This window comes from Canis aureus, chromosome 20 (assembly GCF_053574225.1).
Source record: "Canis aureus isolate CA01 chromosome 20, VMU_Caureus_v.1.0, whole genome shotgun sequence".
NCBI classification, from domain to species: Eukaryota; Metazoa; Chordata; class Mammalia; order Carnivora; family Canidae; genus Canis; species Canis aureus.
The window spans coordinates 46,931,249-46,956,541 of NC_135630.1; the positions used below are offsets into that span (position 1 = coordinate 46,931,249).

General features: G+C 37.7%; 2 protein-coding genes across 28 annotated transcripts in view; one reads left to right on the forward strand and one right to left on the reverse strand.

The window, feature by feature from the left end:
• Nucleotides 1–19,101, forward strand: part of THSD7B (thrombospondin type 1 domain containing 7B) — a 726,789-nt gene extending 707,688 nt beyond the window's left edge. Inside the window, exons 21-27 of the mRNA XM_077861538.1 lie at nt 105–264; nt 1,323–1,496; nt 1,596–1,691; nt 4,402–4,484; nt 6,787–6,979; nt 10,813–10,900; nt 17,914–19,101. Coding sequence (XP_077717664.1) covers nt 105–264; nt 1,323–1,496; nt 1,596–1,691; nt 4,402–4,484; nt 6,787–6,979; nt 10,813–10,900; nt 17,914–17,995 — 876 coding nt within the window. The 3' untranslated portion in view covers nt 17,996–19,101. The remainder of the gene's footprint in view (nt 1–104; nt 265–1,322; nt 1,497–1,595; nt 1,692–4,401; nt 4,485–6,786; nt 6,980–10,812; nt 10,901–17,913) is intronic.
• The window catches only part of LOC144291774 (uncharacterized), a 322,394-nt gene that overhangs the window by 28,167 nt on the left and 268,934 nt on the right, over nt 1–25,293 (reverse strand). For 9 of the 27 annotated variants that reach the window (XR_013359267.1, XR_013359265.1, XR_013359259.1 and 6 more), the window contains 3 exons: nt 14,885–14,965; nt 6,217–6,279; nt 5,894–6,096 (listed from right to left, as the gene is read on the reverse strand). The exons of 2 other annotated variants lie outside the window; for them this stretch is intronic. Coding sequence is in view for 4 of the 25 variants with exons in the window: in XM_077861540.1 (XP_077717666.1) it covers nt 6,003–6,096; nt 6,217–6,279 (157 nt within the window). In the remaining 21 variants the exon portion in view is untranslated. Of the gene's footprint in view, nt 1–5,625; nt 5,727–5,893; nt 6,097–6,216; nt 6,280–14,884; nt 14,966–16,079; nt 16,259–25,293 lie in introns of all 27 variants that reach the window. 16 more of the 27 variants (XR_013359262.1, XR_013359252.1, XR_013359255.1 and 13 more) reach the window with 7 other exon arrangements.

Below are 25,293 nucleotides of genomic sequence, written 5' to 3' on the forward strand. Positions count from 1 at the left end.
AAGAGGAGGAAACTGCTGATTTTCTTGAGCAAGAGGTGGTAGGAGCAAAAAATGGAAGATGCTAACTGTTTGGGTAATTCTGACAGCATCCTTTCCTTTGATAGGGTGGAGACTGTGGGGAAGGATTCCAGATCCGCAGCCTGTCCTGTGTGGTCCACAATGGTTCAGTCTCTGACTTGGCTATAAGCGTAGATGATGCACTGTGTGGAGAAATGCCCTTTCAAGACAGCATCCTGAAACAGCCATGTTCTGTGCCTTGCCCAGGTATGCAGTTTGCAGTGATTGGGAGGGACTTCCCTGGTGATTTTTAAATTCATTTTCTATTTTATTTTTCTGGAGAAGCGCTCATCAAAACTGAAATTTTGCATTAATCAAAATTAAAAATGCAATAAAGCTATCACTTTGGGAGACCTCTACGGCTTCAATGCAGGTAAAGTAGGTGAGAGGCAAAAAAAGCACTGGATTTGGAAATTTAAGAATGAAGTAGAAATTTTGCCACATCACTGGTGTTTTATCAGGGACCTAGAGTCTAGTGCCTTGGACCTATAGTTGCTCTGTCTGGAAAATGTGTTAATAATGCCCAACCCGACCACATCTAGTACACTGGCCAGTACTCAAAAAATGTTGACTGGATCCTTGAGTTGATGAATCCCTGAATGAGGGTGTGGTGGGAGCAAGTAAGATTGTAGGTTCATGAAAGCCTTCTGTAATCGTGAAAGTCATTATTAATTACAGAAAATGCATGAGGTGATTTTAATCCTAATAACCAACCTACCTAGTATGGCCTAAGTTTAAAGTGGCTGAATATATCCACATGTGTGTAAACACATACATATGTACACATATATATGTATACACACGCACACAATTATGTATGTTTAGAATATTAAACATCATTTAGCCTCAAGGATATTCCACTTCAGAGACCAGTTTCTTCCTGTTACATGCTTTCAATGAACGTCTACTTTATGACATTATGTGGCTCTTTGAAAACTGAGTTGCTATCATTTTTGTATCTCCCTTTTGAAGAGCTTACTATATTAGTAAAAAACACATGGTGTCCTCTAGACAAGACTATCATGATTTGGAGTAATGGCCGTCTAGCTTTTGATACTTTCTTGCTGAACTAGATTAAATAAAAAATTATCATTCTTAGTATATTCTAAGTGGAAAATTGGTCAAGGTAGAATGTATAGTGCCTACAACCAACCTACATCACTGTGCCGTCACCACAAATCTCACTGTGAACCCTGTCCACGTAAATGTTTTCGGGTGCTAGTTTTCACATTATTTCCCTTGCCCTGTCCTGCACCATCATCTAGGAGACTGCCATTTGACGGAATGGTCTGAGTGGAGCACATGCGAATTAACCTGCATCAATGGAAGAAGCTTTGAGACAATGGGCCGCCAATCTAGGTCAAGGACATTTATAGTTCAGTCTTTTGAGAACCAAGACAGCTGCCCCCAGCAGGTTCTAGAAACACGCCCTTGTACAGGTACCAAGAGCACTTTTCAGTTCTCAGCCTTGATTGATCAATGCTTATCTGTTTTTATGTGAGGTATAATAGAACCGCTGTTATCGTATTTACTTGCAGGAGGCAAATGTTATCACTACACATGGAAAGCAAGTCTTTGGAACAATAATGAACGAACTGTATGGTGCCAACGTTCAGATGGCATTAATGTCACAGGTATTCCTGCCTAAGATTTGTGTGGGCACTTCAAAAAGATCTCTGAGTGTTGCTGTTTGTGAGAAGAATTAGCTTACAAATTATAAGCAAAAGACTGGGCAGGTGGACTTAGATGATCTTCATAGCAAATTGTCATTGGATCTTATTTTGTTTTAAATTTTTAATTAAAGTATACTTGGCATATAACATTAAATTAGATTTAGGTGTACAACATAGTGATCCAAAAATTATATACAAGATGCCCACCATGATGAGTGTATTACAGACTCTATTCCCTATGCTGCATTTTTCTTCCCTGTGACTTATTTTATAATTAGAAATTTGTGCCTTTTAATCCTCTTCACCCATTTCACCTAACCCACCCCCTACCCCTACCTTTGGCAACCACCAGTTTGTTCTCTGTATCTGTAAGTCTGGCTTTCTTTTTTTGTTGTGTTCGCTTATTCTGTTTTTTAGATTCTACATATAAGTGAAATCATATGGTATTTGTCTTTTTCTGTCTTGCTTATTTCACGTAGCATAATACCCTCCAGGTCCATCCATGTTGTTGTAAATGGCAAGACTTCATTCTTATGGCTCTGAGTAATAGACCTTTGCATCTTAGAAAGCAAACAGTTTGATCCAAAGACCCATAATATATAAAACAACTTACATAGTAAAATTTCCTTAAATATCGTGTTCTGAGACAATGGCTGAAAAACAGACATGACAGTTTAAAGCAACAGTCTCTAGTCTCTAAAGTTTTAAATCATGTACCTTCTCAGTAAAAAGTTTTTGACGACCCATCTCAACATATCCTCTTCTTGCACTATTATGCTCCAGTATCGTATTATAAAACACGTACAAAGTTGAATTGAAAGGATGGATAAAGAATAATAAAATATATTCATTAATAGTGCAGAACTTCTTTGCTGTAAGTTGTAGATGTTTGCATCATGCACTGGAAGCTCGATTTTGGATATTTTTCTAGTTGTCACTATTTAATATCTACACAGACTGAGCAAAGGTTTCCTCACTTATGACAGTGGCTACAATTTGATTGTGCAAATGATCTCAATTTTAAAGTTTGTTAATGCCTTCTCAGAAAAATATTGTTTTACTGCTACTGCAGCTGACAAAGCTTATTGTATCAATGAGAGAATTTCTATTCTTCTGTGGGAATTGAAGAATTTTCAGCTCCGCCTTTGTCTAGTTTGCCTATATTTGCATTATTGTATTCCCTCTAACCCATAGTTTATCCATACGGTAATTTATTTTAAGCTGCTTGCCCATTCTGTAAGTTATGGTTGAAACTAAATACACTGTAAATCTATTTAATCAGGAATACCAAAAGCAGCATCCTCCGCATCATGCTGAGCATTGGCTGGTGAGGGCTACACTGTCAAAGTCTCTGCAGAGTACTTGGTGCACAGTGTATAACCGGGCCATCTAATGATGAGCTCAGGTTATTACTATCAGCTGCTACGTATTACAGCTTAATTTCAGTTTTAAATTTAAACAAACTACTGTATGAACTATAAAAACTCTAGTATTTTCTAACCAATCCTCTAGAGATTCTATCCCCAGGGGTACAGGCACTGCTCTTTGGAGAACACTGGTTAAAAGAGTGGAAACAACCCTCCCCCGCAAGCAGTTACTGGTAGCAACAAGACCACGTGGTTATTGCCACTAATGTCCAAATTATCCATTTCACACATAGGTATAGTTCTCGATTGTAGGCTTTTTTTGTTTTGTTTTGTTTTTTTCCCCCTCTGGGGATTATTTTCTTATTCTTCCAGTAACAGTAGGAATTTAGCTGTTTCATTCTCAGGCAAAACGTAGATGTTTCCTCTACAATCTTAACCCAAAGCTTTTTGCTAGCTACAAAGTCATAAACTATAACTGGGTGACAATTGTATTAAGACAAAAGCTAGAATCTAGAAATGAAACCAGTATTCAAATACTTTAAATCCTGCCCTCAAATAATACATCATCTTCTTAGGCTAGTACTTTGAATCCAGAAAGTCATGACTAATATGTAAATGATTTTCAGATTATAGACACCTTATTCCATCCATTTACTCAAAAATCTTGCATACCTGCAAGTACTGTATAAGATGTATGACTGCTTCTCCTGGACCTTATACATTTACTTTTAAAAATGTGTGAAGCTCTATATGTGACTCTGTGTGTGTGTGTATTCTGGTTGCGATACATTTTAAAATGTTACCAAAGACTTGGCTAGTGTGGTCCATGAATCTATTAGTGGCATTCCTTTAGCATTTGGTTGTTGACAATTGGCTTATTGCCTACTTGGGGTATTCAGGCACTGGAAAAAACTACACATAGAATGAGTCTTTAAGCAGATATATTTTCTGCTCCTGAACTTAAACTGAAATTTCATCCATTCTTTTCCTGATCTTGGCCCAGCACACAGATGTTGCCCTCGAGCAGAGCCATATGATAGAATGACATTGCCAATAAGCAGGTATAAAAACTACTGCAAACATCTTGTTAGCAGAGCCTCTCATCTTGAACAATTCTTCCTAGAGTAATCAATAAAATAAAGCTGGACCATGTATAGGCAAATACATATAAAAAAATAATACTGTTACAGAGTGGCCAGTGCCTGAGAGGAAAAAAAACATAATGTTTATCATAGAAAAGTCCACAAATGATGATGGTGGGTTTTTGTGTTATTTTTTGTTTTGTTTTGGTTTGGTTTTTGTAGGAGGCTGCTCCCCTCAGGCACGTCCTGCTGCTATTCGCCAGTGTAATCCAGCCTGCAGAAAACCTTTTTCCTACTGTACACAGGTGAGTCCTGTGCTAGAGCCTTCTACAGTTAATTGCTGTCTTCTGCATATGTTGTGTGTTTTCCAGTAGGCTACAGCCCCAACAGCAGTTCCATGTACTCACGGTACCATCTAGAGGACTTTGCAGGAATAATCACAGCTACTAAGGATTTTTTTTTTTTTTTTAATAGGGCCAGGTCTTAAGTAAAACAGTCTTTTTCTATATATCTCCATCTATAACAAAATCTGCCTATCAGCTAATTCATACTAGCTCTGCTTATCAATAATTGTTCTCAGTTGATTTATTCTTTCATTCTTAGCCTTCCATCTAGTCAATCTATTTAGAAAGATATTATAAATGTTCATATTTGCTAATATTGAATAAAATTGATTACACTTGATGACTATGGTACAAGTAAATTTTTAGTTCATTTTAAATAAGTTAAATATTCGGCTATGGAGAAAAAGTACTATGCTCATGTGCACACATTTTCTTAAAGCAGAGCTCTTTATCTCTGTTCTTCTCTCTTAACTCCCATTTATGACTGCTCAGGAATTAATGCAGGATGTGCAATGTGTTCTAATCAATGGCACTCATAGTGAGCAGTGCATATATTAAGTTATGTCATGTTCCTTAAAGAAACAAGTTTCTTCTTATGTGCTCTTTCCAAAAATGAGCTGGTTAAAAATAATTTAATTATTCAGTCCTAGTTTATGGCTCTTTCACTTCAAGGTGGGTTAAATCTTTACCACGGAAAAACTAATGCCTAAGCTTATAGAGGAGAAAAGAGGTCAGCAAAACTTCATATACTAATCACATTTGCAAAATAGAAGTCATAGCTTTCCACCCCCTGTCCAGATACCCTCTTTAATAAAACATAAATACCGTTTGCCTTGAACCTTTGGCACACCTGATTGGTTATAGCTTTTCCCTTAGACGAGAGGTGATCTTAATTGTCTTAATTAGCACTCTATTGAACACCATGCAATATCCTCAAATGAAATGCTGTAATGTCACTATTATAGGAATGCTGCCTGTTTACTAAACAATGGGCAATTACTAATTATTTTATCCTAGTTTTCTGACCTTTTCCTTTTGTAGAAGACTGAGGTTTAAGTTTTTAGTCTTTAGTTTTAGTATCTATTTAGTATCTAATACTTACTATTTACTGCTCCTTAAAATCATGTGTTCAGTTAACAATCAGTGATCCAAATACATAGTCCCTTAAGACTCACCCAAACTTGAGTGGGTGAACAGATGAGCCTGTTCAAAAAATGCCAAATAGTTTTAGGTAAGGCACTACAACAGCAAAGTCATACAGAGTCATAATTTTATGCTTAACTTGTTCTGTTCCATATTTGCTGGAGGATGGAAGAGCAATTATTTTGTTTCACTTCTAAAGGCAGAAAGAAATCCTTGCTGTAACTCACCATAGCCAGCATCTTGGAGAGGTTTATTGTACAATGAAAATGACCAGGAATTCACAGACAAGCATGAAGGACACATTGTCATAATGCCAACTTGGATGTAATGTGACACTCAGGTTACTACAAGGAAGGATATGGGACAAGTGCCTTGGGTGAAGTCTGTTTTTTCTCCACTTAGGCTGCCTTCCTTGAGTGCAAAACCAAGCCTGCAAGCAGAGAGGTAGTTCAGACTAGTTAGTGATCAATGGTAGAAGGTGGTAAGCAGCATTCAGCAGCTGGCACAGTAACAGACATCAAAGAGCACGAAGCCCAGAGGCACTACATACATAATCCCTGTTGCTTTACTTCTCAGCATCAAGGGCAGCAGGTTCGAATGAGTGGGCAGGAATCTGAAAGAGTTGTGGGGAGAATGGAGGATAATTTGATTAAACATCTCTGTACTAGAGAAAAAGAATGGAGTTAATGCCCTCCGTTGACAAAGAATCGTGATTTCTTACTTGCAAGCTGTAAGAATTGTCAACCTGTAGAGAAATCTGATGATGTCTTTAAGGGGTGGCTCAGTGTTTGAGCATCTGCCTTTGACTCAGGTCATGATCCAGGGGTCCTAGGATTGAGTCCTGCATTGGGCTCCCTGCAGGGAACCTGCTTCTCCCTCTGCCTAGGTCTCTGCCTCTCTCTCTATGTCTCTCTCACGAATAATTAAATAAAATCTTTAAAAACAAAGGGTTGACTTAGGAATTTGGAAAAATGAACTGCTTGGTTTTTCATCTCTGGCAACTCTGTTGCTGAAAAACCCCAAATTGCCATAACACATTGCACATGTATTAAATGATTCCAGCTTTTAAATTGTTCTTTTTCACCACTGTGTAACCATGAAACTATTTTGTATGCTGTAGGGTGGAGTCTGTGGCTGTGAGAAGGGCTATATAGAGATCATGAGATCAAATGGTTTCCTGGATTACTGCATGAAAGTACCCGGCTCAGATGATAAAAAAGCTGATGCGAAGAACCTTGCAGGGAAAAACAGACCTGTGAATTCAAAGATACATGACATTTTCAAAGGATGGTCACTTCAACCCCTTGATCCAGGTACATTTCAGTTAAGAGTAAGACATACACGTTTTCTCATGGGGCATTGGGGTTCATATTGTCACCACTACTTATGACAGAAAAAATGGAGGGAAGAAGAAAAAGAAAGAGGTGAGACAGAAGAGGTAATGTGGTCCAATTCAAGGTTTCCCAGATTTGAATGTCAAAAAGAGGTAGTCCCTTTAAATGTAAAATGTTCCCATGGTTGGGTGAAGATAAATGAAGATAAGTCTCTCTTACCCCCAGTCTGAGATATGGAATTAAGTCCCCAAATAGTAACTTTTAAAATTATCTTTTCATTGTAAATTACCTCTGCAAATGTGTATATAGAAGAATTGAAATTAAGAGCAAAAGTTGGAATAGATCAAGAACCTGCAGATAACCTTAGGAAATGTCTAGGGACCCTATGTGGTTTGAAAAATGCTGTTGGAACAGTAAAAAGCCTTAATCTCAGAAACAGACCTTGGCACCACGGCTCAGAATGTACCTGTTTTTTTTTTTTTTTTTTTTTTTTTTTTTAAAGATTGGGATGCACTTTTTTTTTTCCATTTATTTATGATAGTCACACAGAGAGAGAGAGAGAGAGGGGCAGAGACACAGGCAGAGGGAGAAGCAGGCTCCATGCACCGGGAGCCCGACGTGGGATTCGATCCCGGGTCTCCAGGATCGCGCCCTGGGCCAAAGGCAGGCGCTAAACCGCTGCGCCACCCAGGGATCCCAGAATGTACCTGTTTTGTGATTGAGTGTAACGCTTTCACCTCTCTCGATTGACTTCATAGTGAGGAAACCCGTCCAAAGTCACCTTCCTTGCAGAACTTTTGTGAGTTTTAACAGAGTGCTGGGCCTACAGGGCTCAGAAATTGGTGGTTATTTTTTTTTTAAGATTTTATTTATTTATTTATTCATGAGATACCTAGAAAAAGACAGAGGCAGAGATATAGACATAGACAGAGGGAGAAGCAGACTCCCTGTGGGGAACCCAACACGGGACTCAATCCTGGAACCCTGGGACCATGCCCTGAGCGGAAGGCATATGCTCAACCACTGAGCCACTCAGGTGTCCCAGGAAATGATGGTTAACAAAGATAGAAATGAAATTTGTTAGATGCTTTCTGTGTACCCTGTCATCCTGTGCTGGTTACATTGCATGAATGATCTCATTAGGTTGCAAAAACCTAATGAGATGCTATCATTGCCATTTTTGAGATTAGGAGTCTGAAACAGAGAAAATGAATTTGACCAAGGTCTTACCACCAGTAATAGGAAGATCCAAAAGAAGGGCCGTTCAGCCCTTTCATAGTATTTATCTCAGTTTTCCCCTTGTAAAGTATGCAGATAATGAAAACAAGATGCTTGGTGCTAATCATAAGTACCTTTTCCAGGAAACAAAATTCTACTAATAACTAAGCAAAGTGGCCTAACAGGGCATGGAGAGGAAAAAGGCAGACAGAGCTCAGGCAAAAAATACCCTGGAAATTTCCTCCCAGACCCCAGGCCTCTACAAATCAAAAGTGCCTTAATGATGTACTTCAATGAACCAAAAACCAGAGCCTGGGGCTCAAAAGACACTAGATCTAGTAGGAGAAACCAGATGCATGCTCCTCATCCAACTTTTCAGAATGATTACGGTATCTTATGCATTTCTGACTCCACTGTATATATTTGGGTATGCCATAGATTTTAAAATCATTTCATTCATTTTGTGATTAAATTAGCAGTAGCTTTAAATCTGAAGGAAGTGTGATCTGAAGGAAGTGTGATCTAAAATGTAGCCAGGCTCACCCACTGCCTGTAGACTCCAGTTCCAGAAGAGAATTAGAGTGAGGTTCTAGAGAAAGGATTGCTCAATTCCCTAAATGAGGTCCTTAGCCTTTGGGTGGCTAATTAAAACCTCAATAGTGGTATGCATGTAAATATATATATATATATATATATATATATATATATATATATATTTTTAGTATATGTAACTGTATGCATGTGAATATATATATGTATCTGTTTTCCTCATGAGAATGTAAATGAATTATGAATACCATTTTGTTCACATATATATTTGTATGATGAGTTCTTAGAAAAGAAATTTTACAAAATATGATACATATTGCCTAAATGTCTCTCTAGAGTTTGCTCCAATTTATATTCTCCTCATGAGGAAAACATTGATACTTATGTATAAGCAGAATAAGGAAAAAGAAAATATGATACAATTATACAATGTCTCATATTAAAAAGAATGAGACCTGCCTTGTGACCTAGCATGGAAAATTGCTTTAAAAAAAGTACAAATCAAAATATATGCCATTTGCATTTCTTTAAAAAAAAAAAGGTGTTATGTATTTGTATGCATGTACTCATGTTTGCATATACAAAGGGAGCTAAAATGCTTCACAAGGAAACTGGTAACAGTGATAGCTCTTGGCTCGGGAATTGAGAGAGGGTATCAGGGCGACTTATTTTTCACTACACATCTTTTAATACTTTGAAGTTTGATCCTATCCATTATGTTATTATAAAAAGTTATATTCTTTTTTAAGTAACATGGACCACATACCTCTACTCTTGGGATTTAAAAGTACTGAATCCTCCAAGTACTTCAGGTTTGTGAGATTTAGGAGTGAAAAGATGAAAGGTGTTTTCTCACTCAGGGAAGATTTTTTTTTTCAAGTGTAAAAATCTCAGAAGAGGGGATTTCATCATTAGTGTTTCAAAGAGGTCAGAATCAAAGCTTTGTTAAAAATTTTATGACCATAGAAAAGTATCATTACTAACCTTGAAACCTCATTCTAAAACCTGAGTGAGGCTTTAAAGTGTAAACAAAAACTGTAATGGGTAGCGACAATATAATTGAATGTAATTGTGATTTTATTCCAAACAAGTGTTGCTTACAATACACTTTGATAGTTGTTCATCACGCATACGCCTTTCAGATATGATGCTGATACGGTTTTTTGGACCTGCAGTTAATTATATTCATGTAGTCTAATGAATCTTCTGTGTGTATCTGTGCTTCAGAAAGGAATGCAGTTCCTTTGGGATGCTAAGGCATTGTCTTCTCAGTCCAGTTAACTGTGCTCACATAAATAGATCAGACTTATTTGGTTTTATTTTTCTTAATTCTGTCAGATGGGACATCAAAAATAATGTCTACTTTACATGTGTGGTTACAATTTGACATAATTTGGTGACTTTATTACCATATTTGGGCATATAGATTTTGTTCATTCCACATCATTTCAGGAAGCAAAATCACCAAAAGTGGTGATGTAACAATTTTGTTTACATACAGGATTACCTCTTAATTTTTTGGTTCTCGGGATCCCTGGGTGGCACAGTGGTTTAGCGCCTGCCTTTGGCCCAGGGCGCGATCCTGGAGACCCAGGATCGAATCCCATGTCGGGCTCCCGGTGCATGGAGCCTGCTTCTCCCTCTGCCTATGTCTCTGCCTCTCTCTCTGTGTGTGTGACTATCATAAATAAATAAAAATTAAAAAAAAATTTTTTTTTTGTTCTCTCGGTGTTGCCAAATGTATTGCAATACTTTTGTATTATATATATATATAAGACTATACACACATAAAAACATATTTAAAAAGCCTGACAAATGTTAGATTTTATGAAGTAATGATTATTGTTGGGTGCTTCCCATTTGAAAAATTTGATAGACTTACATTTTACATTTTCACCTTTGTCGGACATTTTCTAGCTGTCACATATGAGTAGTTCCACTGATTGTGATTTATGCCAGTCTCAGAATTCAGATGATAAATATTAAACTCAGATGAGAAGACTTTTGTATGCTAAACTTGTTATTTAATCTCTATTTTTAAACAGATGGCCGAGTAAAAATTTGGGTTTATGGCGTTTCAGGTGGAGGTTTTCTTATAATGATTTTCCTAGTATTTACTTCCTACCTTCTTTGGTAAGTACTGACAAGCAAAAACGCTTGTATTCCATATTCTTAAAGAAAGTGACATATTATACTAAAGTGTCATTGGCCATTATAACTAGACTCTTAACCCACAAATAACTATAAACAGAATAGATGAAATAATTTATCTTTAGTGTCCTCGTTTGACATAACTTTCTTTTATGTAGTTTTCAAATAATATCAGAAGATATAAGAGATAAATTATTTTTCAGCCTTGACTGCACCTTAGCATCTGTTAGTACCTGCTGGGGACCGATACTTGGGCCCCAGCCCTAGTGATTCTGATTTAATTAGTCTTGCCTGTGGCCAGGTCATCCAGATGTTTAAAAGCACTCCAGGTAATCCTAAAATGCAGCTAAGGCTAAGAGCTATTACTTTAGATCATTCTAATTCTTAAATTGACCTATCTTGACCAGTGGGTTCAAACAACCTGTTTAGCACATTTTAAGTAGTAGAGCCAGGTGTTTATCCACATTGACCAGATTTGAGAGAAAATTTTCTGTCAATTCCAAGACCCCCATTTTGTAAGTGACTTGTGCCTGAAAATTTTATCATTCTCAGAAAATGATTATTGGTTTACTGTATAGAATATATTTTAGTTGATGAGTTGCTATTGAAGCCAGACAGAAGTAAATACATTTGAATGTTTTCAAGTGTGTTGAGTATATTTTATTAGCTTCCCAAGCAAAATTTCTAAAGGGTCCTTTAAAAAAAAAAAAAAAAATTTAATGAGATCAAAGGATTACTTTGCTTTTTTCTCCAAACTGAGATCCTTATAATCTATTAAAGTATTTCCTTGAGAGTTTTTACCCAAGTTTTAATCTTGATTCAAATGTAGCCTCAAATATTCATATTTGAGTCATATTTAGCCTCAAATTATGTTTCCAAGGTCACACAGGTTTTTAAATCTTTGCTCTGGATCAGTGAAAATAAGATGACTTTAATTCTTTCTGCCACCTATAGTGCTAGTGCTAAATTGAATCTCTTGAAATTGGATTACCCAACTAATTTTTCCATAGTGCTGTGGTAAAAAGTAACACCTTCAGGTAGTCCTTCACCCTATAATCAAATGATTTAACCAATTTTTATGTCTCAGTTGATATATTTTGTGTGTATTCCTAGATCCTGTCTTAATGAACAAATGTGAAGTTGAAAGCCTTATATGAGGTTTACAGTGATAGGGTCTATTCATCACTAGAAAAGATTAGAAAAGGAGGAAAATATCTTATATTGCAACAAAAGACATGAAGATTTGACAGAAACTTCTCTGAAAGTAATGGCCCAACACAGTGTAAGGGAATCAGATAGTTTGTTCTTCTGTAAAAGCTTGGAGGGATTCTAGTTGTTAATTAATGTTTAATCTCTTAGGTATTCTAGGGAAGAGGGAACCATAGGATTTGGAATTGGGGACATAGTAATTAATAGTAAAATTCATTAAATTTGCCTTTCTACATTTCTCTATTCCTTCAACAATAAATATTTATTGAGGCCCTTTCTGAATGACTCTAGGGATTAATTAGGTACATCACTGAATTCTGGAAACAATTTTCTAGAGAATTTTTAAAAGATCAATGCAATTTTCCCTTACTTTTTAGTGACCAAATTACATAAATATTGATGTACAGTATTTCTCACATCTATTTTTTCATCTTCAGTGCTTGGATTTAGTCATCTCCATTTGGGAGTAGCACAATGGCTACATATTGGGACTCAAAACAAATGCTCTTTTCTGCTGTCTACAGCCAAATAGTCTTCCTAAAATTTAGCCAGATGATCAGCCCCTCTCCTACTCAGATACCATCAGGGGCTTCCTTTGACAGCAAAATGAAAGTCATGTTTTGGCTGCCTAGCCAGCCAATTAAAGTCTTCTATAATTTAAGGCTGAACAATCCTTGCAATTTCATCTTCTATCTCCATATGCCTTGGACAGTCTGTCTGGTGTGTTGTGTAAGCCCAGATAGATTTTTCTCATTAAAGACATTAAAAAAAATATTTCCTTTAAAAACTAAACTATTTTGATAAAATGGTAAATTTCCTACTGGAATATTTAACCTATGTGCTTAGTTCTACAATCCCATCAATCCTCTATTATTTTAGTTCATTATAATATACTCATTTTCTCTACTATCATATTTCATAACAAAGTTTGTATCCATCTTTCAGATCACTCCTTTCCACAGGTTTTCAAGTTTACCATCTTCATTTCTATCCAGGTTGTTGAGATACAGCACTTTTAATCTATTTGTGTTGCTGTTTCAGAGGTTTTATCCCAAGACCCCACATACCCATTCACATGCATTAGAGAAGTTCATCATTTTATTTGTACTGTGCATGTGTAGTTTTGATGTCTATTATGCACTTCTTTATATTATAAACTCTTCATTATATGAAAAAGTTATAAGTATTGAATATAAGGCTACCACCTCTTTCTGGAGGATAATTTTTTGTGAGAACCTTATATTAGGGTACTTAGAGTGTTACCTTCTAATTTTGCAAGGAGACTTCTTTCCAGGGTTTCCTCCTCCTATCCCATTCATCTAGAATGGTTTTTCATCATTAGATATTGACACTCTATTGGTTCTTCCCAGTAAAACTCAAATGCTAGCATTTTCTCATCAAACAGCCTAGAATAACTTGGCCATTTCTCCTCTCTGGCATTTACTCAAGGCTGTGATTATAATAATTTCTATAAATATCTTCTGCCTCTACCACCCAAAGTAGAATAGTGGATAAATAAATATTATACATAGGTTGCCTTTCCCATCCTCATGATAATCTATTGAGTTTTTACTGTTATACCTATTTTAAAGAGAGCTAAGTGATCCCCAGAAAAGTTCAATAACTTCTCTGAGGTCATCAGCCTGGTAAAATCACCTCTAGGTTTGCCTAGGCCCAGAAGGTTTCTCTTTCCACTGGTCTTCCAGTCTGTAATTTCCTTCTCTTGAGTAATCCTAAAAACTTTTTAGATTCAATGTGTCATCAATAGCTTTCATATTTTTTAGAAGCTCCTTGTTTCCCAAGTAAGCTATAGACCTGGGAACAGACCTATTGATATCAAAACACATACCATTTACTGTTACTTATGAGTTACCTAAAGATAGAGTCCAAATAGATACTTTCATGGCATTTACTTCTATTAAATAGCTTGCAGAGGAGTTAGAAGATGACAGTCTTTGAGATTTTATATTTTCTCCCCAAAATAAAAGACTTAGGCTAAGAGAACTACTATAATATTCTAGCCCTTAAGTGTATACTTTAGATGAAGGCAATTTATAATAAAACTTAGAAATGCTTTTGAGAAAATATAGAAAAATAGCCTTCTTAAGGACTACTTTGTTCAGATACAACCCTTTGTACATCTACCATTAGTGTTCAGAGTTTTTGAAATATTATTGATGCCCCTGCTCCCCTGGCAGTAAAGATCCATGAGGCAATTTAGTGAAGACAAGCACTGGGTAAGCTTAATCTAGACATAGTGCCAGAAAATTGTTCCAGATAACTACAGCACATCTATTCTGCACTGCCTAGTACAACTCAGCAAATGGGCCCTCGTTGGGCCCAGGTTTGAGTAGTGCCCCCACTTCCAGAGGCTCTGCCCTCATGAGTGGCTACCTAACCCAAAGACCATTTCAGGCTTTCATCAAGCTATTTATTCTCTACTGCCCTGGGGATGGGTCCTTGGGGCTTGAATTCAGTGGTGCTATTAAGTGCCAAGAGTTTGCCCATCAGTTGATAATCAGTTTGCTTTCCCAGCTTCACACGTTCATCCTTTGCTAAAATGCAACTGATCATGGAAGAGGTCACTTTAAATGTGTGTCATGCAGTGATCTCCGTACAGCCACTGTTGCGTAATAGCTTTATCCCTGTGCCAACCCCGAAAGTGATGGTGGCTGTCACGAGTGCTCCATTAGGAAGAGTTATGAGGTGACACCTCAGTTCGACAGGCAAGAATAATGTGATGGATTAGAGATCTACCTTGGGTACAGGATGAGTGGTGGTGGCCTATGAGGCAGGCATCTGCAGGTCCTGATTTAGTGTGAGGTGGTCGCACCTCTCCTGATACCAGAGTTGAAGAGAAAAAAAAATTCTTTTTAATATTTTTTAAGGGAAAAAAAGGGAGATCTCCTAGTTGCTGGATTTACTAAGGACAGCCCTGCCACACAGCCCCTCCTCTCAGGGATCTTTTTACCTAGCTAGGAAGCCTTGTAAAGCTACAGCTACCCAGCATGTACCACCTTACTCAGTTTGCCAACATTTGAGAACTATTTATAGTTAGGATATTAGGATCTAAGAGATTCATAATAAAATAAGGCCTTCATCCCAGTGATCCCCAGCAAACCCCATGTGGGCCACCCCATCTGGACCCCTCTTTTTCTCCAAAATTCCATACATGGAAACTTATTCATAAAAATATCTCAAATATTTGGAGCAGAATTTTATAGGCCTAACACACAGGGTGGCCAAATTTAGATGTCTTCCTGGCAATATCAATACATGGATTCAGCCCTCCCTGTCCCTTTCCCCATTCCCCAGGAGTCAGCTCTTCTTCCATTTCTCTTTGCCCAGTAGCCTTTGGCAAATACTAAGAATGGATTGTTAAAAACTATTTGGAAGCACCTACATTTCCTCCCTCTCTCTTCCCATCCCTTCCAAAAGGCAGGAGCTATAGAATGGGGAAGATCCCAATTGTCATTTCAGATGAACTGTCTTGTATTAGGACAACCTCCACTATCACCAGAAACACCACCAAAGTGAATGCACAAACTGTCACTTCCCAATTGTCCTAAACTGTTGTGTGATTTCTTAGTACTTTCAAATGCTGCAAATTAGCATTCTCTGGACCTCATTTCAAGCTGGGTCCATCATTCTTTTTTTTTTTTTTTAAAGACTCCGTGAGTCTTTTTTTTTAAGGATTTATTTATTTATTTATGATAGGCAGAGACACAGGAGGAGGGAGAAGCAGGCTCCATGCCACGAGCCCGATGTGGGACTCGATCCCGGGACTCCAGGATGGCGCCCTGGCGCCAAACAGCTGAGCCACCCAGGGATCCCCATGGGTCCATCATTCTTTATGCTATAGTCTAGGCCAAGCAATAGAACTAGAGCCACTGAAATATATATTAATATAAAGTTAAATTGAATGTTATTCTAATAATTATACAATGAATACCTTTTGAGAGCATGAAATTAGAGGCTGAGGATCCCACAGGAGGTTTCTGCCTCTCCTTGGCTTCTCTGATTGGAAGGTAATTGCTTGCAGCCCGTGCCCAGCACTCAGCTCTTCACCCATTGAGCACCCACTGCCCCACAGATGCCAGGCAGGAGCACTGATGGAACCTGTGGCTCTTCCTATAGGGATTTTTAAAACCATTTCTAATTTCTTACGTTTGCTGCATTATCAAACCAAGGAAGATAGTTTTAGAATTTGAACATTTAAATTAGGTGATTCTCCTTAGACCCATTTTAATTCTATCAAGCATCTCTTTGTGTGTATGTCTGTGTGTGGTAAATTCACCTAATACAAAATTCTCCATTTTAATAAAGAAAAAGAAACCAGACACAAAGACCACATATATTATCACTGCATCTGCATGAAATATCCAGAATAGGCAAATCCCTAAGAGGTGGAAAGTTAAGTGGTTGCCAGAGGCTGATGGTGGGGGAGATAGGAATACCACTTCTGTGGGTACAGAATTTCTCTTTGAAAAGTTCTGGAACAAGATAGGGTGATGGTTAGACAACATTGTATATTATTAAATGCCACTGAATTGTATACATTAAAATGTGTTTCTAATTTAAGCTCAAAGCTTAAAAATTCCCATGTACAGACAAAATGTTTCTACCACATGCCAAGTTAATGACACGGATACAGAGAGAGTGGACTGGGCTTATGTGTTGTGCTTAAATTTCAGCCTCAGCCACTCAGTGACTTGTGGGAAGGCAAGTGATCTCTCTAGTCCTTCTCTGTAAAAAAATAAAAATATAAAAATAAAAATAAAAATAAATGTATTGACCCTAATGCTTCCCCTCTCTCAAGGTTGTTCTGGAATTAAGATATTTTATGAGATGAGCTATTTTAATATATTTTATGTAAAATGCTGAACACAAGGCAGGGCATTTAGTATATTTCTAATTAATAATAGATGCTACTGTAAAATTAATACATTTGGAGACAAGGAAAGAGTTGGCTCCCTACTCGTAAGGGTAACCCCAAAGAGATGAGCTCTAAAGGCATGGAAAAGCAAAGGCACTGAAGAAGGAAGAGAGAAGACAGTATGGTAGGTGTGGGGCACTATGTGACAAAATTCAAAGTATAAACATTCATAAATGCAAACTGAGTTTCAACCACACTAAGAAACAAAGTATAATGCAGGCTGTCTTGCCCCAGATCTGGGCTATCACTGTATGATTTGCCAAGGTTACTCAACTCCAGCTTCTCTGTGAGAAGGAAGAGCAGCCCTTTCTGTCCTGGCAAAATTGTCAACCTCAGGTGAAACAGAGGCCAGGTGAGAGTGACCCTGCATGGTGCAGGATCAGAGAAAGTTTCCTGACAGACTCTGGTGACATAGCATCTAAATGTCAGGTTTGAGGCCAGCACAGAGGCATGTTTACTTACTAACAGAACTAGGGTAAGGCAGAGGAATCTGGCTGCTTCAGCTGCTCATGTGAAACATCTCTGATGTGGGGGGGTCACAGCAGCTTAGGAATTAGTGAATAGCAGATGCTTTTATTACTGAGTATAAACAAGAATGAGAAAAGTAGCTCTCTACCAAGTTCATTGTTTCCATGAAGTCCTTTTCTAGGATTTTGGAAAAAAAAAAATGATAGCTTCTCCTTAAAATAAGGATAAAATATGCAAGTACACAAAAACGAAACCCACAGTTTTCAGAGCGCTCAATCTTTTGCCACTTAACTACTTGGAATTTCTGTATCTCACAATTGTCTTTGGCAGATGAAACAGAACTCTGTGAACCTTTATCTGAGGATTTTTTTTCCCTTTGCAGCAAGAAGCCAAAACCACATCAAAGCACACCTCCCCAACAGAAGCCTCTGACCTTAGCCTACGATGGAGACTTAGACATGTAACCTGAAAAAGAAATCCAAATGTAGACATCAACTGCCTTAACCACTTTCTCTTTTGTAGCTCTCAGACTTCTCAGTTTTTTGAGGAATCTCATGATGTGACACATTGGGCAGAATACAAATACTGCAAAAGAAATATTGCCTCAACTTCATTTGGACATGGAGTCAAGGATTAATAAGTCTGCCATTTTGCTTTCAAGTTGTTTGTGGGTGTGTGTTTAATTTTTTGATTTTCCCAAGGGTCCTGAAAACCCTTCTCTTCCTGTTTGGAAATGGGAGGAAGAAAACATGATGGAATTCCCACAGACTTCAGTAAACTTTATCTTCAGCAGCATGATGACAATCTGGAGGAAAGTCCAATCAAGGCATTTACTGTAAATGACGAGCCTGACACTGCTTTGTTATGCACTATATTAGTGCAAGTCTTTATTCTTCCCATAATTCAACACTGAGTTTTCTAGAGTTTACATTGGTTCAAAGACTTTCAAATTGGATTGCCTATTTTCATGAACACAGAGAGAATGGTTTACCATTTCAGAAATTCTCTGAGTTTTTACCTTTAAATATTGTATTTTGTTTTGTAGCCAGGGGATGATGGCACTTCACGGGTTGCGTTTATTGAAAAAAAAAAAAAAAAGAGTGGGCATAAATGCTAGTTTAGATGAAAGCTAGGTGGCTTCTGAATGAACTATGTATTGAGTGTTAGGTGGTTATATTGGAGAATGAGGGAGAATGAGGTAGATTATTTGGTTACTAAAACTGTATTTTAACAGAAATTTAGCCATGTAGATATAGTACTATACCATCCACACTTGTAATTCAGTTTAACGATGACAAACTCTGCTTTTGTAATTTCAATTTTCTTATCTGAATATTTATAAATTCTTTTTTTGAATTTAATTATCTGACCTCATTTAATATACATGGAACACCAATCCTGTTTGTAGCAAGTCTTGCTTTTATAAGGTTTCAATAATACCTAAAACCATTAAAATGCTGAAACCATTTTATGAAGATAATTGTTTGTAATTGTAGATGTTGAGAGTAAGAAGGTGCCATCTTGTGGTATTGACTTGTATTTATAACAAATAAAGTGCTCAAGAGACTGAGATGCTGCCTCTTCTAGATTTATTCACTTATGAATTGCCCTTGCTTTGACAAAAACTGTTTTACTGACAGCTTCCCTGTGTTACCCTTGTAGGGGTTGACAGCTGAAATCACTGCCAAAGAAAAGGATCCTTTTTCCACTTTCTCAACACTATCAACTACACTATGAAATAGAGCCAACTACAATTACAGAGTAGCTTTGAAGGGATATTTAAAGCTCAGTTAATATCAGAACAAACCACTGAAATAAGGCCAACACTGATATGTAAATGACCTAAGAAAATGGAAATGTTGAAATGTGATACAGTGAGGAAAAGAGGATGCTTTCATTTATACTATGACTTCTATTAACTGGTTTGGTCCGGTGGCACTATTGTTTAAAAAGAAAAAAAAAAAAAAAAAGGATGATTTATACCAATAGTGTGACTGAGCGAATAAGCCCTGGAATTGGCCTCTTATTAGTTCACTTAAATGAAAGCATCAATGGGCTTCATAGTAATTCAAGAGATCCTGCTTCAGAAATCAAATCTTGGCTATGCCCTTTACCCATGTGTGATCCAGCATAAGGATTACAAACTATCTCTGCCTCAGTTGTTGACCCATACAATAATGAAATCATTATCCTCTTAAGCTAGACATTAAAATAAGTATCAAATGGGTTTTTTGGTTCAAAATAGCAACGTAAGAGGATCACCAACTCATCCCCTCCACCTCGAGACAAACCAAATCTACAGCTTCCTATGGAAAAATTCCCAATGAAATAAACCCATAATATAACCCACAAATAACAGAACTACTACACATCAGACAAATGAGGAAATACAAACATTAGAACAGGACAGGCTGACACACAATCTCACCGTAAGCTCCACCCATGGTGCAGTGACCCACAGTTGGAAGGGAACACACAACCACAAGCTTCTCCCACAGCAGCATGTTTGAACCTCACTTTTGGCACACCCAACTTTTAAGACTCGTGCCTGAGAGATGGATCCCCCCCACACATACACCATCTAGCTGTGAAAGCCAATGGTGCTTCTATCCACAAAACTATAAGACTAGAAAACTGAGAAATAGTTCTTCAAGGATTCACACAGACTCACAATGGCTAACCTCTAGGGCACAGCATACAGACAGCAGTCTTTCTGTGAAAGAGGCTATCTACATCTCTTAAAAGCTTTGACCTGAGGGTCAGGTATCTAATTTAATACAAATCTAGGGGCCTACTAAGATACAATGATCATAAAGGCTGGTGGACACCATCTTTATGCTCACCCACTAAGTTATTCAGGTGGCTAATACCTCCTAGAAAGGAGACTGTACCTGCAACTGGGGACTGGTTTTTGTGGCTGTAATCCAAGGGAGGCTTTCTGATCATCTGACTGGTGGCCACTGGGCATTGTGTGCATAGATTCAATGAAAGATATCAAAGACAAACAGTACTTAACTGGCTATTACCCTAGGGCTCAGTGAATAAGGAGCAGACAGGAAAGCCCATCTCCTAGTCATCTCCTATAAGAGGTATATTTGCATAGTTGAAAAGCTGCTGCCCAAGAGTCTAGCTTCTAATCAGCCTGAATCTAAGTGTTGGCTGAGGTCCTCCCCTTTAGTTCAGTAACAGGTCTTGACAGACCCTCACCTACTGAGAGCCACAAAGAACTAAGTAGGTTACTTGGACAGTCACAAAAGTTTGACAGACCAGCAGGGTTGATCCAAAAGTTTCATCAGTGCAAAGCCTACTCCTTCAAAACTGGTAGAGGTGGCTATTTTATCCAACAGATAGAAACCAACACAGAATCAAGGCAAATGAAGAAATAGGAATGTGCTCCAAATGAAAGAACAAGATAAAACTGCAGAAAAAGATGCGATTTATCTGACAAAGTGTTCAAAAGAACAGTCACCGATCCATCTATGTGCTGCCTACAAGAGACTCACTTCAGATCTAAGGACATATGTAGACTGAAAATGAAGAGATAAAGATATCGCATGCAAGTGGAAACCAAAAGGTGGGATATCTAGACTCTTATCACACAAAACAGGCTTTAAAGCAGACTGTTACCAGAGACAAAGAACATCATTACATAATGATAAAGGGGTCAATACAAAAAGTATATAAAATTTGTAAATATTTATGTACCCAACATAGAAGCACCTAAAATAGAGAAAGCAAATATTAATAGATCTAAGGAGAGAAATAGCAGTACAATAATAGGGGACTTTATATCCCCACTTTCATCAATGGACAGATTAAAATCAATAAGGGAAAAATTATCCTTTAACATGTTTGGCCAGATGGACTTGACATATACAGGACATTTTGTCCCAAAGCAGCAGAACACACATTCTTCTCAAGCACACATGGAACATTCTCACACAAAATAAGTATAACAAATGCAAGAAGACTAAAATTATATCAAGCATCTTTTCTGAACACAATGGTATAAAACTAGAAATCAACTACAAGAAAAAAAACTAGAAAATCCTCATATATGTACAGAGTAAACATGTTTGTAAAACCAATAGTGATCATGATAATGCATATATTATAATGATAATGCCTACATCAAGAAACGAGAAAGATCTCAGGAAGGAGGCAGAGTAGAAGGATCCTGAGCTCACCTCCTCCCACAGACACACCAAATTAACAACTACATGTATTGCACCTCACTCTAAAAAGACCTGAAGATGGACAAAACAAATCTTCCACAGCTAAAATGATAAGAACAAAGATACATTGAAAGGGTAGGAAGGGAAGAGATGTGCTCAGGAACCCCAAGCATGGCTACCCACAAATTAAAGGGATATCATAAGCATAGAAGAGTGAGGGGAATCAAGCCCCACACTGGGGATCCCTGGCCATGGAAACCTGCACTGGAAAAATGAGTCCCCATAATGTCTGGCTTTGAAAATCAGTGGGACTTGACTCTGGGAGAGCCAGAGCACTAGAGAAAACCAAATCTCTGCCCTTAAAGAACCAGCACACTTTATTACTTAGTCTGAGACCCAGCAAAGAAACAGCAGTTTGAAAAGCACTTCGTTTACATGAAGATTTATTGACTAATTTTAGGACATGTGCCAGAGGGGCAGGGATCTACAGGAGCTTTCTCTGGAAATAGAAATGCTGGTGGGCATCATTTTTCTTGTCCCCCATCAGCCTGGATAGCCAGATGCTTTGGGAAGCTATTCTGACACCCTCCATTTGTCTTGCCAGTACTGCTTGCGCACCGCATCATTCCCATGTAGACCTGCCCCACCCCATATACTGACTCCAGCAGGTGCCCTTCCAAAGTGGCTTCTGCCTCACTCTATCCAGCAAGCATACTCAGGTCAGACCAGCATCTCCCCAAAGTGGCCTTCCACACCCAGAAGGAAGTCCTAGCTGGGACTGATGCATCAAAGCTATGCCTGCTCTAGAGATGAGTGCTCCTGCACTAGCTGCAGCTGAATCAACTAACAAAGACAGGGGAAGGCTCTGCCCACCAGTGCACTCACAGCAATAACATCCAAATATTGCAGACAGCGGGACTAAGAGTTGGCCTCACCTAACAGTAAGTCTGAAGTAGCTGAAGCAAGGGCTCTCAGCTAACAGTGCTGTATGCAAACCCTACTCACCAGCACACCCATAATACCTGCCTCTCAGCCAGGATGGGGAGGGGGCAGTTCCTACCAATGAGGGTGCACACTGCAGTCACAGCCTACCATGGCAGACAGCCTAGCCGAGGGCCAGCCCCACATAAAGCATTTGCAAGAGGACTTCTCAGTCAGCCACGATGGAAACAAGCCCAGCACACCACCATCAGTTGCTGCTCAGCCACAAAAGGAGGGCACAGGCAACACACCCAGGGTATATCACTGGAGCACCTGGTTCTGGTGACCAGGGAGGATTGTGCTATAGGGCACCACAAAATGCTTTTTGTATAATGCCACTACTTTCAGGACCAGGAGATGTAGTTGATCTACATAATACACAGAAGCAAATGTGGAGTCAGACAAAATGAGAAGACAAGATATATATATTCCAAATGAAAGAAACAGAAAAACCACAGGAAAGGAGCTAAATGAAACAGAGACAAGTAACTTACCTGATAAAAATTTAAATTAACAGTCATAAAGATAACAAATTTGAAAGAAGAGTGGATTAACTTAGTGAGAACCTCAAAAAAGAGAGAGAAAATATAAAAAAGAACCATATAGGACTCAATAATATAATAACAAATGAAAAATAAACTAAGGGAAGCAATAGAAGGTTTGAGGATGCAAAAGAATGGACCAACAATGTAGAAAATAGGGTAATGGAAAGCAATCTAGATGAAGAATAAACAATATTTTTAAAAGATAGGATAAATTACCTCTGAGACAAGAAGCTAGTAATGTTCACATTACCAGAGTCCCAGAAGAAGAGAGAAGGGGACAGAAAAGAAATATTTCTTATTTGAAGAAATAATAGCTGTAAACTTCCTTATTCAGGGGAAAGGAATAGACATTTAGGTTCAGGAATCACAGGGAGCCCCAGACAAGATAAACCCAAGCAGATCCACACCAAAATAATATAGTTAAAATGACAAAAATAAATTATAGCAACAAAAGCAGCAAGAGAAAAGCATGTAACCACACACAATAACCCCATAAGACTATCAGCTGATTTTTCAGGAGAAACTTTGCAGACTGGAAGAAAGTGGCATGATACATTCAAAGTACTGAAAGGAAACAACAACAGCAACAAAAACTATAACCAAGGATGTTCTACACCACAAAATTATCATTCAAATGGGAGAAATAATTTCCCAGCAAACATGTTAAAGGACTTTATCATCACTAAACCAGCATTAACATTTCTTGTGAAGAAATTTCTTTAAAAGATTTTATTTATTTATTTATGAGAGATAGAGAGAGAGGCAGAGACATAGGCAGAGGGAAAGGCAGGCTTCCTGAGGGGAGCCTGATGTGGAACTGGATCTCGGGCTCCAGGATCACGACCTGAGCCCAAGACAGATGCTCGGCCACTGAGACACCCAGGTGCCCCTTGTGAAGAGACTTCTATAAGTGGAAAAGAAAGGGCCATAATTAGAAAAAAATTTTTTTTTACCGGTAACAGTAAAAATACAGTAAAGGCAGTAGATGAATCACTTATAAAGCTATTATGAAAGTTAAAACACAAATGTAATAAAATAGATTGACAAAAATCAGTCAAGGGATGCACAAAAAAATGTCAAATAGGGTATCATATACATAAAACAGGAAAGAGAAAGTAAAAATTTAGTACTTTTAGAATGTGTTGAAACATAAATAACCCACAACTTAATAAAGAATGCTGTTCACATAGAATATTATATATGAACCTCATTATAACCCAAAACTAAAAATTTATAATAACACGAAGAAGAAAGAAAAAAAAAGAAGAAAGAAAGAAAGAAAGAAAGAAAGAAAGAAAGAAAGAAAGAAAGAGAAAGAAGAAAGAAAGAAAGAGAGAGAGAAAGAAGAAAGAAAGAAAGAAGAAAGAAAGAAAGAAAGAAAGAAAGAAAGAAAGAAAGAAAGAAGAAAGAAAGAAAGAAAGAAAAGAAAAGAAAAGAAAAGAAAAGAAAAAAGAAAAGAAAAGAAAAGAAAAGAAAAGAAAAGAAAAAAAAGAAAGAGAGAAAGAAATCTAAATACAGCACTAAAGAAAGTCACCAAACCATAAGGGAAGAGGGCATGAAAAGAAGAAAGAATAAGAACTACAAAAATAACCAAAATGCAGCTAAGAAAAGGCAATGAGAACATACATATTGATATTTACTTTAAAGGTAAATGGACTAAATGCTCCAATCAAAAGATATAGCGTAACTGGATAAAAAAATAAGACCCTGCCACCTATAGTGGACATACTTTAGACTCAAAGACACATACAGAATGAAAGTGAATAGATGGGGAAAGGTATTGCATGTAAATGGAAACAAAAGGAAACCTGGTGTAGTAACACTCTCATGAGACAAAACAAAGGCGATGAGTCCAGTTTCTACCTAAGGTGATAGGCCCTATGAATTATGTCTATGAACTTCTAGACACCAAATAGACATCTACTTAGAGGCCTAACTAAACAGTTTCTTTATGAAAAGAGAGAGACCACATAGAGAATGACAAGAGAGACTGAGACACAGTAACCAAGGAAAACCTCATACCTGATGCTGGAAACTGCATGAGGAGGGATAGTACTAAGG